Raw genomic sequence first — 15823 nt, forward strand, 5'->3', positions numbered from 1 at the left:
TCCCAGGGTAAGAGAAACATTCCAGGAGACCAAGCTGCCCAGGGCCCCATCCAACCTGGCCTAGAATGCGTTCAAGGTTGGTGCATCCAGTGCTGCTCTGCACAGCCTGTTCCTGTGGCAGTGTTCTGCCACCCTCTGAGTAAAGAATTTCCTCCTAATGTCTAACCTAAATAACCCTTCTCTTTGTTTAAAACCATTCTCCCTTGCCCTAGCACTATCAGACCATCTAAGAAGCTGGTCTTCCTCCTGTTCAAAACCCCCCTTCAAGTACTGGAAGGCTGTGAAGGAAGCAATGAGGTCTCCTTGAAATGTTCTGTTCTCCAAGATGAACAAGCCCAACTCCCTCAGTCTTTCTTCGTATATGAGGTGCTCCAGACCTCTGATCATCTTTGGCCCCCTGGAGATTACATCCACGTTCACGCTTCGCTGCGTTAGTCTACAATTCTACCCCACGTATTCCACTATGTGGTGTGTTTAAGCACACCTTTCAGGCAATAGCTTTCAGTGACTTTATTTAACATTCTTGGAAGCTTTTTACACAAAATTACATCACCCAGAGGAAAGCAACTAGCATGATCCACTGACTCCTTGGTAATGATTCATGATCTTACTCAGTAATCAACTCCAAGTGAGGGAAGTTAGTTGACTTCTCGTTGAAAAGAAATCAACCCCCCAAAATCCGTTAACACCATGAAACAGCCAATACATATTGTGGTACGGGAACTGATTAACACACTCAAGCCTCAAGCTCAACCACAGATGTTCATTCTGAACTATAATGTTAGGTTTTTTAGTCAAATACCCGCCTCTAAGAATTGGAGTCAGTCAGACATGGAGAAAAAACACACTAAACTTCAACCACACCACAGACTAAGTTCAGCCTTCTCATGGCTTCGTAGCTGCACATTGTTTTTAAACAACAGCAGATCACAGGTGTCCAAGTGTGAAGGCTTTTTTTCCCTCCATTTATCATCATATGGTCCATGGTAAACAGAATCAAACACAGAAGAGGTTAAAAAAAAAGCTCATTTCAGGCATAACGAAAACCAAGCATGGACAATTTCAGCTACAAGAGAATTTGTTTCTGTAATATACTGTATAACCATTACATAACAACGCTTTAACTGTAAAACTCAATGATACGTGCAATTTCTAAAGAGACTGTAATTCCTAAATGATCACAGGAGCCTTTCAAGTTTACTTACCTAATACTTAAAATACATTGGAATACAGAACACTTAACTAATTTACGGACAGCTATTTATGATTCTAACAAATTTGCTCAAGAAATTATCACATTACATCCAATGCATATGATATTTCTTAAAAAGCAGAAGTACTTGCATGGCTTTACAAGCACAAAGTTTCAAACTAACATATACTGTTTCTAGCACATCCATAATTAATCCACATCCATAAGAACACCTTTGATGTGTGTTCTTCCACACACATGGTGGAAGGTACATCTCTGATAACAGACTGAATTTGTTCTATTTTCAACTTCCCTGAATACTTATAGCATAACTTTAAACGAAAAGTCAGTTTTCCAACTGTTTTGAACTGTCTACTTTTGTAACACATATGTTAGCAGACTTATCACTGTTAAGTGTACATTGCTTTTCATGTTATGCTGGAATATTTTTTTGAATGAATTAACAGATCTTAAACAGTTAAAAGCTCCAATCTTTTTACTCCAATCTCTTTACTGAGCTCTTCTCAGAACTCAGTAGTTCTGAGTGCTTTTGAAGCGAAATGCTTGAGAACTTGAGAACAGATAAAGTTTCCAATAGATTAAAACACAGATTAAAAAAATGCAAAGAAGTTGCTTGATTATGTTCATTTGTCCAAAACCTGGTTTTGAAAAAAATTAAAACGAATTGCTTTATTGAAGATGAAGAGGCAGTAGCTATGATGTAAGCATTGATTTTCCTTTATTTTTCAGGATTTACTGCAGTAGAAATTAGTTAACTGTCAAAATTAGTGTACAATTTTGGCAGCAAGTGAAAACAAGGCATGAACATTTTTTGCTGTGATATAAAGAAAATTGCTTGTAATAGGAACTGTTTTAAAGCCTAAGTTACAAGGGGAAAATACATGCAGAAAACATGGAAAATTACACAGGAGGAGCTCAAGTTTTGATTTTTCAAGTTGTTAAACACATCCACTTAAGGTAAAAAGCTGTTCTATATCAGTAAGAGAAGTGCGTATTTAACAGAATGTTTTCCAGGTAAATTACCTACCATAAATTAATCCAACAGGCACAATGAAGCTTTCTCAACTCAAAATAAGCTGTGGAGAGTTTTTCTCATTTAGATCTACCCTGAAGCTAACAAAAAGCACTACAATTGTTGCATACATAATTACTTTAAGTAGCTACAACTACACAACTAACGGTAAATCAATGATATTTTCTTGAACATCAATTTCTTTGATATGATTTAGCATTTGTGCTGGTGAGGTGGGCTGAACTTACTATTCATCTGGCAAAAAGTACAGTCATGAGTAAGAACAGACAGACCCTAGCCTCTGAGCCATTCAAGCCAGCTTGCACGGCTGCACTGAGTGTAAGGAAATCCCACATACTTGCAACATCTGGGCTGCCAGGAACCTGCTTCCCACTTCTCAAGGCCCCAGTACCCAATCTGACAGCAGCCCAGGCCAGTCTTCCTTGAGAGCTGAACATGCATATACAAAGTACTTACAGTAGAATGATGTATTTGCAAGCTCTTGGGACAGTACTGCATAGATTTGAAGAATTGTATCTATACTACTGAAATCCTTACATAGTTTAAATCAATTCCACAGGAAAAGACTGTCATGTGTTTGATGTTACCCTTCATTTAAAATGAGAAATATCCAAGACATCCTTTACCAAAGAATCAGCTCTTACTGTAAGCATTTCCCTGACAGGTGGTAGAAGTAGCATTAGATTGACTAAAGTAGGTTAAAAAAAATGAAAGTGGAGAATCAAAACAGAGCAGATTGTGACTTTCCTTAAATGCACAACAATGGCGAGAAGCTTGCTTCAATTAGAAATCTATGTATATATAAAAATTATATATTAAATATATACATAAAAGAATAAGAAGAAAAAATAGAACAGGGGGATGCTTTTCAAGTGATGGACTTGCACAAAACCAAAGCCCTCCCTCTGGATTTTCAAGGCACAACGAGCAGGTGAGGTTACAGACAGGCTTCACATTAAGCACACCTGCAACTTCCATGATCTTGACTCTTACCTTCCATTCTTTTAAAGATCCCTAAGATGTAAGAAAACTTTCCTCCTTATACTCTCAACCACTTCAAAAGAAGGATTTTATTTCCATCTAAAGCCAAATGAAAGTAAGCAGTTTGAATTTCCCTTTATTTCCAGACTTCAGAAATTCTGAGAAAGACTGACAATTAATTCCTTCAGGTGTGCTCCACCTGCACATGGCCAGCAGAATGAAAACAGATCTCCCTTCATTATAGCTCCAATAATGGCATTCGGTAAGAATATGAAGTTTGAGGCAAAAGAAAAATTGAATCACTCAAGTATACATTCATAAAAAAATTACATGATTTTGAAAAGAAACATGAATAAAGCATTATTACAAGTATTTCTGTGGTTAGGGCAGTGACACTGAGCAGCACTGGCTTATTAAAAAGAATGAGATAATATGAGTTTCTAATTTAAGGCAATATTTCTGTACAAATCCTGCAGAGATGACAGTGAACTGAACTGAGAAAAGGAAACATTTGAAGTGCTTTTTCGTTAAACAAAGAGCACTTCTAAGATTACTTAGGTTTTAAGGAAAAAAAAAAAACCTAGCCTCAGAAGCTTCAGAGCTCACAAGAGCAAGGCATTAAGAGCACTGTGGTAGAGGCAGCATGCAGGTAGGTGATGTTTAAGCTTTCACGTTTACCCCTGTCTGTCATCAAAGAATATTAGGATGCTATAATCACAAAATAAACAAGAGAATTAGGCAAAGCAGACTAAGATAACAAAAGAGAATAAATAGAAGGCTTACCCCTGTCTTGGGCTCACTCACAAAACACCAGCAAAGCAGATCTTCAGATGAGATCCTTCCCCACTGGTAGCCAGCTCTTAAATAGGTCCAGGAGGGGTGCAGCCAGGCTCCACCCCTTCCGGCACACAGGAGAATTGCCTTCAGCTGTGCTCCTCTGGCTGACCCAGTGCTCGCCTCAGGTGATCAATCAGAGGTTCAGGCCCTGACTCAGCACTTCCCATACACCCTGCTAATGCATTTCACATACTGCTCTACAGTATCTTAATAATATTCAAGCCATCGGCCTCTTCAGCACAAATGGCAAACCACTCCAAGCAGCGTGGTGGTTCTGTCATACAAATCAATTCCCACAAGGGAACTTGTAACACTGTCACTTCAGATTTGGCTTCAAATTCAACTCATAATGCCTCTTCTTCCACGTCTTCATTTTCCACTTAACCCAGTGCAATTCTTCTTTAAAATGGTTACTTGCAGTACCAAGAAATACACACATCCAAAACTATAGCATCAGAGTTGCTGTTTATATTTGGAATATCCCATGGATTCCAGCAATTATACCTACCCAAAGGAGACTGCATCAACCTGCCAGTATCATCTGCAAGTCTCATCGAATTTGATACAATACACTTTTAAAGCTTATTATCATCATGCTTCTGGATTCTATTTCCTCCTAAAGAAAAAAGGAATTTGCAAGTAGTGCTGCACAGACCAGACACACAAACTTGTCACAAGGCTTCTCTCTCCTGCTTCCACAGTTTCTCTATGTCTGCATCAACAAGAGGCAGTTCGAATCACTGCACATCACACCAGAACACTGCATCAGTACATACCTTGAGACCTCACTGCAAATGCATCAACACAATTCCAATGTGTAAGACAAGAAAATTTTCAACTCCACTCTAAAATCCACATATTGAGATATTAAGCTGTGTCAGTAACTGCATTAAATCAGATAAAATCAGATGCAGATGTGAAAACACTAGAATTGTTAAAAAACAAGCAAATTAAAATCATAAATGCTACAGTGCTTGCCTACAAATAGTGTTCTAAACAAAAAAAGCACAGAACGCTTGCTGCAAGACCCTTCTATTGTTCTAACAAGAATTGGTCACATTATTCAGGTTGGATAGATTTTGGGAAAATGTTTTTGCAGAAAGAGTAATCAAGTATAGGAACAGGCTGCCCAGGGAGGTGGCGGAATCACTGTGCCTGAAGCTGTTTGTGTGCATCCATGAGGCCCTTTGGGATGTGGTTGGTGGGCATTGTGGTGATGGGTCGATAGATCAACCAGATGACCTCAGAGGTCTTTTCTGACCTTAATAATTCTTGAGTTCTATAAGACACAATTGTACTTATTTGCAGCACAGAATGAAAGACTGCTGCCTCCGAAATCAGTCACCAGGCATTTTCTCCTCTTAATATATAAAGAGCTCATCTATTTTTTATCTTCTTCAGATCCACCATGCAGGAGTGTTACCTGACTTCTGCTGTGCATTATTTTTCAAGTGAACAAATCCTTCTCAGCATTACAACTTGACAGACTGAACTGGACAAACCTGCATGCTTATAGAAAAGCTAAGAATAGCACGCCTGTTCAACAGTCACACAATGGTGAAATTTCAAGCAGCATCTGAGCCTCTAATTCCAGTTTTCCTGGACAAAGGTTTAAAGAACAGGTGCAGCCCAAGCATTAAGACAAAATTCAAGAATCAGAAATTCCTGAAGGCAGCAAAACTCCAGCCAGAGAAACAATCTCGCCCATGGCAGAATGGAGAGAAGATCTTTCTGATGTAGAAACAGATGTCACTGTACATTTTTCAGATGACACTACTCACCATTTTGTATGCTTGGCTTGACTGGATGTATTTGCATTATACTTTATGATTGCTATTTACTTCTTGATTCCAGCTATATCCAAGTGAAGTAAGAATAACATGATCTCTATTAGAAATCTCTATTTACATGATTACTTGTAGTAACTAATCACCATTAGCTAGGAAGGCTGGCCAAAACAATAAAATTTCTATTTCTTTCTACTAAGAGTCACAACTACAGAAAACCTGATACAGCCAAGATATAATTACCAAAGAATATCAGACAGACATGCATAAAACACAAAAAGTGCAGTATAACATCCAGCGTGTCAAGCACAGTAAATGTGATACCAGCTGCACAGCACTTAAGCATAATTAAACTGCTCTTCTCATATAAATGCAAGTTAAATGACAGACAGAAAGAAGGTTATTTTAAAATCTTTTTTAGAAGAGCAGCATAAACAGAACATGAGCACTGCCAAAAAAATATTCTGGTTGTTTCTCATTGGGGAGCATTCCTTTTCACTTTATCATTATAACCTGCCTGCACAAGCTGAGCAGCATCCAATTATTTTCACTTCACAGTAAAGATCCAATTGCTTTAAAAGTAAGGCCGCGTCATAACAATCCTCTGTTTGGGGCAGTAACACCCTGCTAAAGTTTAATTAATGCTCACAATTCACTTCTTAAACAAGTGTATTTCTGAACTGCAGAGTGATGAGCGATACCAGCTACTTTGAAATGGTTAACTAAAGTAGAAGAAGTCAAATAGCCTTGACATTGTGAGAGTCTTTTTACTGTGGCTTTTTGACCAATTCCCGCAACATATTCAGCAGCCACATCCAAGGTTTATTCTGCCATAAATGGATCACTTGCATGAGCTGGCAGCAAATCTGTCTAGTCTGGAAGCAGAGACTAGCATAGTACAGAAGACTCAAAAACCTTGGTTTCCCCTTCATCCCACCACATATATTACTTGCGCTCACTTTTGGAGAGATTGCAGGGATACATATGTTGCAGTCATGAACTGTCACAGCAGCTTTTATGACCTACAGAAGCCATCTTCATTGTAGCCTGGAAAATCCCCACAGTAAAACCACAACTCTTGGAACAGCTCAGTGCCAAAGGGATGCATCTCACTACTTGGATCATGAAATGAGCATTGAGGTATGTAGTGCTGCAGCTACGCTGGTAATGCTATCAAGCTACCTCACTTGAAGTTGACTTTTAGGAATCCAGATCTATCTCCAGACTCAAAAACACCACTTGAACTAACAGCAAAGTACGATGGCTTCAAACTACAGCAAAGAAAGTCACGGCATCACTTGTATCCTGGCTGATATTCCAAGAACTGAATACGAAGTCTAAATATTGTCACACATGAAATATCAACCCAGATGGCCCACGGTCATTGACACATGTTGTATGCAACATACCTCAAATTCAATCTTACATTTTGTTTTTTTCATACCTGCAGCCAGTTTTAAAATGGTAATATATTAAAACAAGGCTAAGTGCACATAAAACAGGGCATTAACATTTCCTAATTTAAAAAGAAAAAAATTAAGTCTTCATAGACTTATAAGCTACATTGATGCGATTGTCTTGGATATACTCTAATCCTGCACTTAATTACACGGAACAGTTATAAAAAGTTCTTCAATGTTTCACAAATTATACTCATTCTCTAGGCTAGATCTTTCATATGCAGTTTTTCCTGTAGAAGTACCACCATATCGATTTCAAGATCTAACTAGGAGAAAACTAGAGGAATAGGTCTACGAATCTAGTTCACTTTTTTCTCCTTACAAATAGGATACTTTTACCCATCGTGCTGTCTGTCACAATAGCTTATAAATTGGAAGGGATTATAACTGCAACATTGAAGAAAAAGCAGTTATGATTTTAAGCCCTTTAAGTCATAACAAAAAATTAAAACACACTAATTCTGAAGTGTGCACATTCCCTTTTCCAGTTACTTTTTAAGAAACAAAAACAACTCTTACAGAGTTGGCAGAAAGAAATCCATATTCTGTAGACAAAAATGCTTCACAAATTCCCATTAGAGAGCACAGTGGGGAGACAGAACCAATGTATTTACTAATGAAGATCTAAAAATCTAAGCAAATGTATCAACTTTTAACCTTACTCTGCTCACGTAAGTAGTTCAAAGATATAAGTTACATGTTATGGCTTTAATTTCCTTCTTACGGATAATGAATGCACGTACAATCATGACATTAGCTTCTATGGTCTTCAATCACATCAAGAGCCAATTACAGATACACAAAGAGCAATTTGGCTAATTAAAGACAGGTTTCAAGGTCTGTTTTCAATAACTAAGTGAAACCTATCTGTCACAGAAGAAAAACACAACTCCCATAGGTCTTGCATAACGTACAGCTCTTCATGTCTGCCCTAAATCATCCAGAGTACATAACATGGCACTCAAGGCCTTTGTCTGACACTTAAATCGCTCATATTCCTAGTGATCTCCATACATCTTCTGAAGTAACTATTTGTCAGTGTAAGAAACTGACACTGTATCTAAAAATGCACAACACTGAAACCCAAACAGTTCGCCCTTTGTGACAGACATGATCTTGAATCCTTGAAAATCAACACAAACCAGAGATGAGCAGCAGGCATCACTATGCAAGTGTTTAAAAGAAAAATGTAACCAACCCTCTCTATTTCCCACATCTTTTCAGTATAAAATAATATTTCTGAAAACTTACTTATGTTGCTATCCCAACCTATTCCCTACGTTCTCTGCTTTCAGAAAGTACATGAGAGTAACCTTACATTTTCCAGAAATATCTGCACTGATTCACGTAACCAATCCAACAAGTGTAAAGGGTCCATCTTAACTGCATGGTTCTCTCTCTTTTCTGTAATATGAAAAAACTGAATAAAAAACTGAAAGTATATCATGTATGAGCACAGCCAATTCTACTTCATTTCAATTTTCTAAGCCACAAGCCTGCTGAAAAAAGATGAAGAACAGCATGGTGGAAATTTAGTTCTCAGTAAGACTTAAGCAAAACAACCAAAATGCTCACCGTGTCTTGAGATTTATCTTTGACATCATAGACTGTGAGTTTTATTTTGGTCTCTTCATAGATAGGGTATTCCGGTGGGAATGTCACACCAGTCAGAAACAGTGGATCTCTTGTTCCCTGTGCAACACAAATATTCAGTAAGGTAACAGCTGTGCAACGTGTAGCACACCATTATGGATGCAGGCACATAGACCATGGTCTCTTTAGCAGAACTTAACTGTCTCTCTTTGCTGTATAAAGCTCAGTACTACAAGCAATGAGTAACAAACCACACAACTTTAAAACCCTGTCACACCAGAAAAGAATTTAAGCGCTTCTGAAGCCGCCTATAAACATGCCAAACAGTTCAGCCTACAGGCATTGGTATCTGGGCTAGTGATCTGTAGTAAAACATATCCTCCCTTCTCCTGTGATGTTTTTGTGAAGTATTTAGTTTCACATCACTTTAAATGAACTAAGAACTTAGCCAAAAATATTGAGATATCTTAGATAACTCGTAATGAAAAGTCTATGGAAATGCTACAGAAAATCTTCATATTACATTAAGGATACTGACTTTTTTTTTTTTGCAGGGATTACAGTTTCTCTCTTTAGACAGTAATGGACTAAGACAATGTTTCTGTGCTTTGTAATTCCTTAACTCTTAACCATAACAACATCATAACTCCCAAACTTACCAGATTAGCACTGTTAAATTTTCTGTTATGATTTAATATGATTTATATACTTATATATATACTTATATTATACATATACATATGATATATATATACTTTCACTTGCTGAAATTCTCTCCACCCATGACACCTCCTCCCCCAGAGCTTGACTATGAAGGAAGCTGAGAGCACTGACAACAATTTCAGAGAATTATTCATGCCCTCAAACATGTTCTATATCAAGACATTGCCTTAGGAAATGTACACACTTCTATTAAAAAAACAAACATCTATTACATGTACTTCATAACAATGTTCCAGATTGTCTGCAATGAAACATCCTGATCAGATACAAGATAATTCAAGTAAGCAGTTTCAGGATGGTTGGTAGTTGAAACCACAGCAATTTAATTTAGTAATTGGGTCGAACTTTAAGATCAGAAAGAGCTCATGAAATATTCTCTATGTATTTAACAGTCAAAACAAGCCTTTGGTAAAGTAAATTCAGGAGTCTACTTTTACAATAAGACTTTTCTGTTCTCAATGAATCTTTGCAGTAAACAGTCAAGTGAATAAGTATGCTATATTCCTACACTGACTGTTCAGATTTAAATAATTTTATATTTAATTGATTTTTGTTGTTACTGATGCTTACAGTACAAAATGAAAATGAGCAAAGCTGACTCAGACTTTTGCTCCAATACATAACATACACAACATACATAAGATAGTAACTTCTGCCATGCCTGTGTGTTCATATACTTTCTCTTCATCATACAAGTAGGCTAATATTTTTCACACTGCAAAAATATCAACTTCCCTATAGAAAAAAGAAAACCATAAAGTGTAACAGACTATAACGTGCCTCCGTTCTTCGGTAATTCAAAAGTACTTTCCAAACTTGCTGTACTCTGAGTTTACCTTTTTTTTACATAGCCTTGCTCTTTCATGAGAGCAACTATTCACTGTTTCAGTCTAGACCAACGTCTAAAGAACTGGAGCATTCTGTAAGTTTTTGCTTGGAAAAAATAGAGCTTTCATGAAAAGGCAAATTCATTACTGTTTGTCCTGGTTAAATGCCAAGAACTACAGAGCGCTCTTAGGTATGCTTTACTAACAGCCAGTGTGTGCTTCCTTACCTAAGACTGTGCACTAAATTGTTTCGTTTCTTAGTCGCTTTCCAAGGAAACAACAGAAGAAGGGCAATTAACTAACATGTTAATTGAATAAGGAAGACACTCACCTCCACGATTTCAGTGCTCGAATACCTCGTCAAAACGTGCTCTGCTGGATGTACCACTGAGACTTGTATAAACGTATTCAGCTTCCGATCACGGGTAGCAGCCACTAGATCCTTGCATGCTGGAGACAGTACGAAAGAAAAATAAAACACTCGAATGAAAACTCTGGGAAAACTCTGCCACAGGCACAGGACAAAGCAGACTACACTCCAGCTCCAGCTCCAATCTCCAGAGACAAGCCGATTTAACAGAGGAAGTCTCTTGGAAGTAGCTTACAGAAATAGGAAGTCACATGCTGCAGAACTGAACTGAGATTTCGTTTCCACTAAAAATACATGCAGCTTCTGCAAAGCTCCCTACCAGAGGCTCATCAGCCCCAGAACACACACGTGCACACGCATACCCTCACACTCGCACACTTTGGGATAGTGGGCAATTTCACATAAACATTCATGTAATTTGCCATGAAATCTCTCTTAGCAGCCTAACTTAATCATTTCTTTTCTGAGAGTTTTCCAGTATATGCACACTTAAAAGACATTCTAAGCCAGTTAAACACCATCAGTGATCAGACTGATTTACACCGTCTGATGTCACATTACAAGCTTTTTAGTAAAACTCATAATAAAAATCCATAATTAAAATCAGACAGCAAAACATACAACACTTTTGTCATTGACTGGCAAGTACATGAGAATAACAACTGATTTCTGGCTACTTTAGACCATTATTAAAACACATTTTACTTGAAAAAAACATCACAAGGAATTCCGTTCTTGTTTAATAATTTATTTTTAACTTGTACTTATGTGATACAGATGACAAAATTAATTTTTTATACTAAAATACTTCAAGCTTTCTGACAAAGAAAAAAGCAACAAGAAAAGGACAACAAAAAGGAGCAGGAGAGAAATAAAATCACCATTAGCTTGACTGCTGATAGGACACGTACCGATATGGCATACACCAGCTCCAAGTTAAAAGCCATCCACCTTACATTCAGTAGGAACACGCAACAGAGAATACTAAAATAGGATCTATCCAGTATTTTTTGCAGTTCATTGAGCAACACTGGAATCCTAGAATTCAGAGGCAGGAAAAGAAAAGCCTACCATTTCATAGAGATTCATTGTTAAGAAAGAGCTGGGGACATTTTATGGAGGTCAGTGCCAAACAGGGGCTTCCTCAAGTTCAGCTGACCTTTAATTTTCTAAAGGTGAGTCAAATTATCCTCGCAGCAAGCAAACCTGGTCTTATGAGAAAGCAAGGAAAACTCTGATAGACACAAAAGGCCAGCTCAGCTTGGTTTTTTACCATTTTTCCTTCAGGCTTGCACCTGCCACTTGAGGATTAAGGAAAACAAAAGTGAACCATCCAGCCTTTTGTTAATACTTTTCCATAAGGGTTGCATGAACAAGGAAATAATTAAATCTAACCTTCCTGGAATACCTTGGAGTTTCTTCTAACGCCCAAATTTTCAATGAAATCTCACTGTTAAGCCTGAAACTGACCTTACCATCATTTGGTGGTAAAAATAGGATAACAATAAAGGTTTGTGCATGGATGGAGTCCTTATGAATTAGCGCCAGACTTCAACAGCAAGTTGCCAGCAAATCTTTACTTCTAAGGCTCGCTACATTACTGAAGTTACCCTCAATACCTGACTGTATCTGAAGAACTATTTTATTGAATTTACAGACAAGTATTTAACTAACTACAGTAGGTTAGGCAGACACAAGTCTATTTGAACTGTATCATCTCCGCAGGTGACCACAAAACTCCGATTAAAAAAAGTAACAGCAACAGCAACTGACATTAGGATGATGTCAGGATCACAGATACAGCCGTTTTCACCTGAAATCCTAATTTTCCACCTCCACCCAATCCTTAAATCCCTGTTTGACTCTATGATTTCATTTTTAGAATACAGCACACAAAAATGCTGTTTCAAAGGAACATTGAGTGTAAACGTTCTCTTCAGGAATCAGGAAAACTAACTATCAGAGTCAAATTTTTCACAACCACCACAAAGGAAGGGTGGCCAGCTCAATTCTATAGACCTCCAGAGATGACAGGCAAACAAGACAAACTCTGGTAAAGTAAAGTAAAATGAAATAAGAAAAAAAAAAAAATTCAGCTTCCGGCAAAGAATCCTACACCTAAGCTCTTTTAAGTAGTACTACCGCGTCCTGAATGGAGGTAAATCCCTCAGTTACTACCAGCTTGATATACATGCAGGACAGAGCAAATACATTATGAAGATGCAAGGAAGTCTTTTATCAGCTAACGTCACAAGTTTTTATCCCACTGATACATCTCAAGCAATAGGTACAAGAGCGCACTAAGTGGCCACTGCCAAGGTGAGCATAGGAGACCATTGATTTTTTAGAAGAAAACCCAATCACTAGATACTTTTTTCTTTTTAAAGCGGCAGCCTAGCAAGATGATGTTGAATTTCGCTGGATCGAGTTGACTGAAAACAACTGATCTGCATAACTCCAATTTGGAAGGTCCAGCAGGAAGTATCAGAACACTCTAGGAGCATTCAGAGAAGAACCAAAAACCAAAAATAATTAACATTTCAAGACAAAATTATTTGTGTCTGCTGTGACACTGGGTCACTGCCATTTACTACTATCCTTCAGTCATAGAAAATACTGAATAAGATTGTCACTAGCAGGGAAGAGTTGCAGTGAGCTGAAATTTGTCTATCTTGGCCAGAACACATCATCACGCCCCTTAGAAATGGCCCAACTAACACATTTTATTTTAAGTAACTTTTCACAATAGAATAAGGCAAGTTTTTTTTTTTTTATATTGTATCCAGTCTGGCCAGCTCCACAGCCCCACACTGAAATAGTGTCCTTTTAACTACCAAAACCTCTGAAAATGTTTGGACTATACAAAGAAAGACTCTTTGGACAAGGTGAAACATTACATAGATATGCAGTGAGGTACTGGATGTACAACCTGTGTTTAAATGCAACTGTTGAGCATCACTAACATGTTAATCAAAACCTGATGAAAAAGCCAACATGAAATGAATAATAAGGCTGTTTTTCTAAGACTGTGAAAGCAGGTAACATTACACGAACGTACTCCACATTACAGCCATTCAAACAGATTGTATACACACTACTTGTCAATATTTCACTATTCTGGAAATAATTTTGCAAAAATCCCAAATCAAAACTCAGTGAACTGAAGTGACAGCTCTTATTTACATGCCTGAAATATATGAATCTACTCATTGTGACCGCTGACTCAGTGAGTAAATGCCTGAATCATCCACTGCCCTGGCGATCACATCTCTGCTAAGCATACTAGTGTACAATGAATGTTTAAGGAAGAACTGCAGTAGGAATAATTCATGCTTTTAAATCAACGAAGAAAAAGTTAAGATGGCAAAAGGAACTATTCTTCCGTGTAGTAAGCAAAGAAAATAAAAGAAAGACAGATAACAAAGGAACCACAATGTGAGAAGCAAGACAAAGAGCTGAACAGAAAAAATGCCGTAGAATATATTTTCAATATATTGTAGTTGTGTATTTTGCAAAATGTCATGGCCTATGTATGAACTGTCTTAACATTTAAAATGCCTCAAATCAGGAAATGCCTTAAGTTACCATTTATCATTTTCTAAGCGATGAAAGTGAAGAATTGTTTCCATGTCATTGCTGTAGCTGTTAACACAGCAACATTATTCATGAATCACAGTAAATAAATACTTCTCTTTTAGTTGTGCCCATGCATTGTTGTACACATTGCAGTACCAGTACTTCGCATATAAGCTCTGTGCGCAGTAAGTATAAGCTGTGTGAGTAAACATTTGATTCTTGAGTTTTGCCACGTGCAACTTTCTAGTGTTCTCTGCTCTGCACAAACATGCAGGCTGTGATCTTCATCTTTGTGTGCACTTGCACACAATGTCAGCAAAATAAAATGCCTTCTTACTGTTTGCTCGTAACTGGGCTATGCTGTAATACAGTAGCAACTTGATTCACATTTTCAGAGTCACAGAAAAAAAGTAGTCTGGAAATTCTTCATCTGAAGTTACAGTTCAGACCAGCTGCTCAACACCGCTCCAACCACTAAAACCTATGAATCTGGAAGAAATTAATCTGGTAGAGGAATGGGGAGAATGCAGTACCTCCCTGAGCTGGAAAAGCTCCAGCAGCTGGAAGAAACTAGGTGGGCATAAAGAATGAAAGACATTCTCTGCTCCAAGTTACAAAGTCGTATAAGGCAGGAAGCCAAGGACTATACCAAGAATTAGGAAATGGCATTGACATTGCCATGTTTATCCATTTTTGTTAGCATATAGTATGAAATAACAGAACACTGGTGAACGTTTTATCAGTCTAGGGATTCACACAGCTTGAGTATCAGCCCACACGGTAATTTATGAGGTAGCCTTTCCTCTAACCAGTGACAGAAACAACCCAATTCCCCCATAACTTCTTCTCTTTCCATATTCCACACCTAGATAGATTGCAAAGGGCTGGCAAGGGACAATAATTAAACAACATCCCTGTTTTCTCCAGAGCTCCTTATTTTGTAAGCACTCCCAATAGAAAATCAGAACTATCTGAAGTAAAGAGACATGGAAGAAGCTCATCTCTCATATACATACATATTTACACGAACACACTGTTCAACTTTTTTCATTTCATTGTCATTACAGCAGCATTATCATCCCAAAGCAACGCAGTTTATAAATAATAACGTACAGTCTGTCTTGACAGACTAATTAACTGAGGTACAGATATTCCTTAGTCTGCAAAAGGATATATTTAATAAGAACTCTACATTTAGACCTCTGTTATATGCAGAACATTAAGCAGTACTTTCTGTTGTTGTTTTTTTTCTGGTTTTTTTTTTTTTTTTTTACCTCTGCCCTGAGAGTGGAGGAAGGGAAGAAAGCACTCAAAGTCACTGCTTCTGCCTTGCCTTCACTGGGCACTGCTAACCAAGACCTTCATCCAGGAACACAAAGGCTCAGGAATAGTCCAACTTTGGAACACGCAGGACAACTTTGGG

General features: G+C 37.7%; 1 protein-coding gene across 4 annotated transcripts in view; it reads right to left on the reverse strand.

The window, feature by feature from the left end:
• Window positions 1-15823, reverse strand: part of INPP4B (inositol polyphosphate-4-phosphatase type II B) — a 276822-nt gene that overhangs the window by 141691 nt on the left and 119308 nt on the right. For all 4 annotated transcript variants that reach the window (XM_042870797.1, XM_042870794.1, XM_042870795.1 and 1 more), the window contains 2 exons: window positions 10786-10904; window positions 8887-9003 (listed from right to left, as the gene is read on the reverse strand). In XM_042870797.1, the coding sequence (XP_042726731.1) occupies window positions 8887-9003; window positions 10786-10904 (236 nt within the window). The remainder of the gene's footprint in view (window positions 1-8886; window positions 9004-10785; window positions 10905-15823) is intronic.

This window comes from Lagopus leucura, unplaced genomic scaffold (assembly GCF_019238085.1).
Source record: "Lagopus leucura isolate 7727_CA_CO unplaced genomic scaffold, USGS_WTPT01 Super-Scaffold_100004, whole genome shotgun sequence".
NCBI classification, from domain to species: Eukaryota; Metazoa; Chordata; class Aves; order Galliformes; family Phasianidae; genus Lagopus; species Lagopus leucura.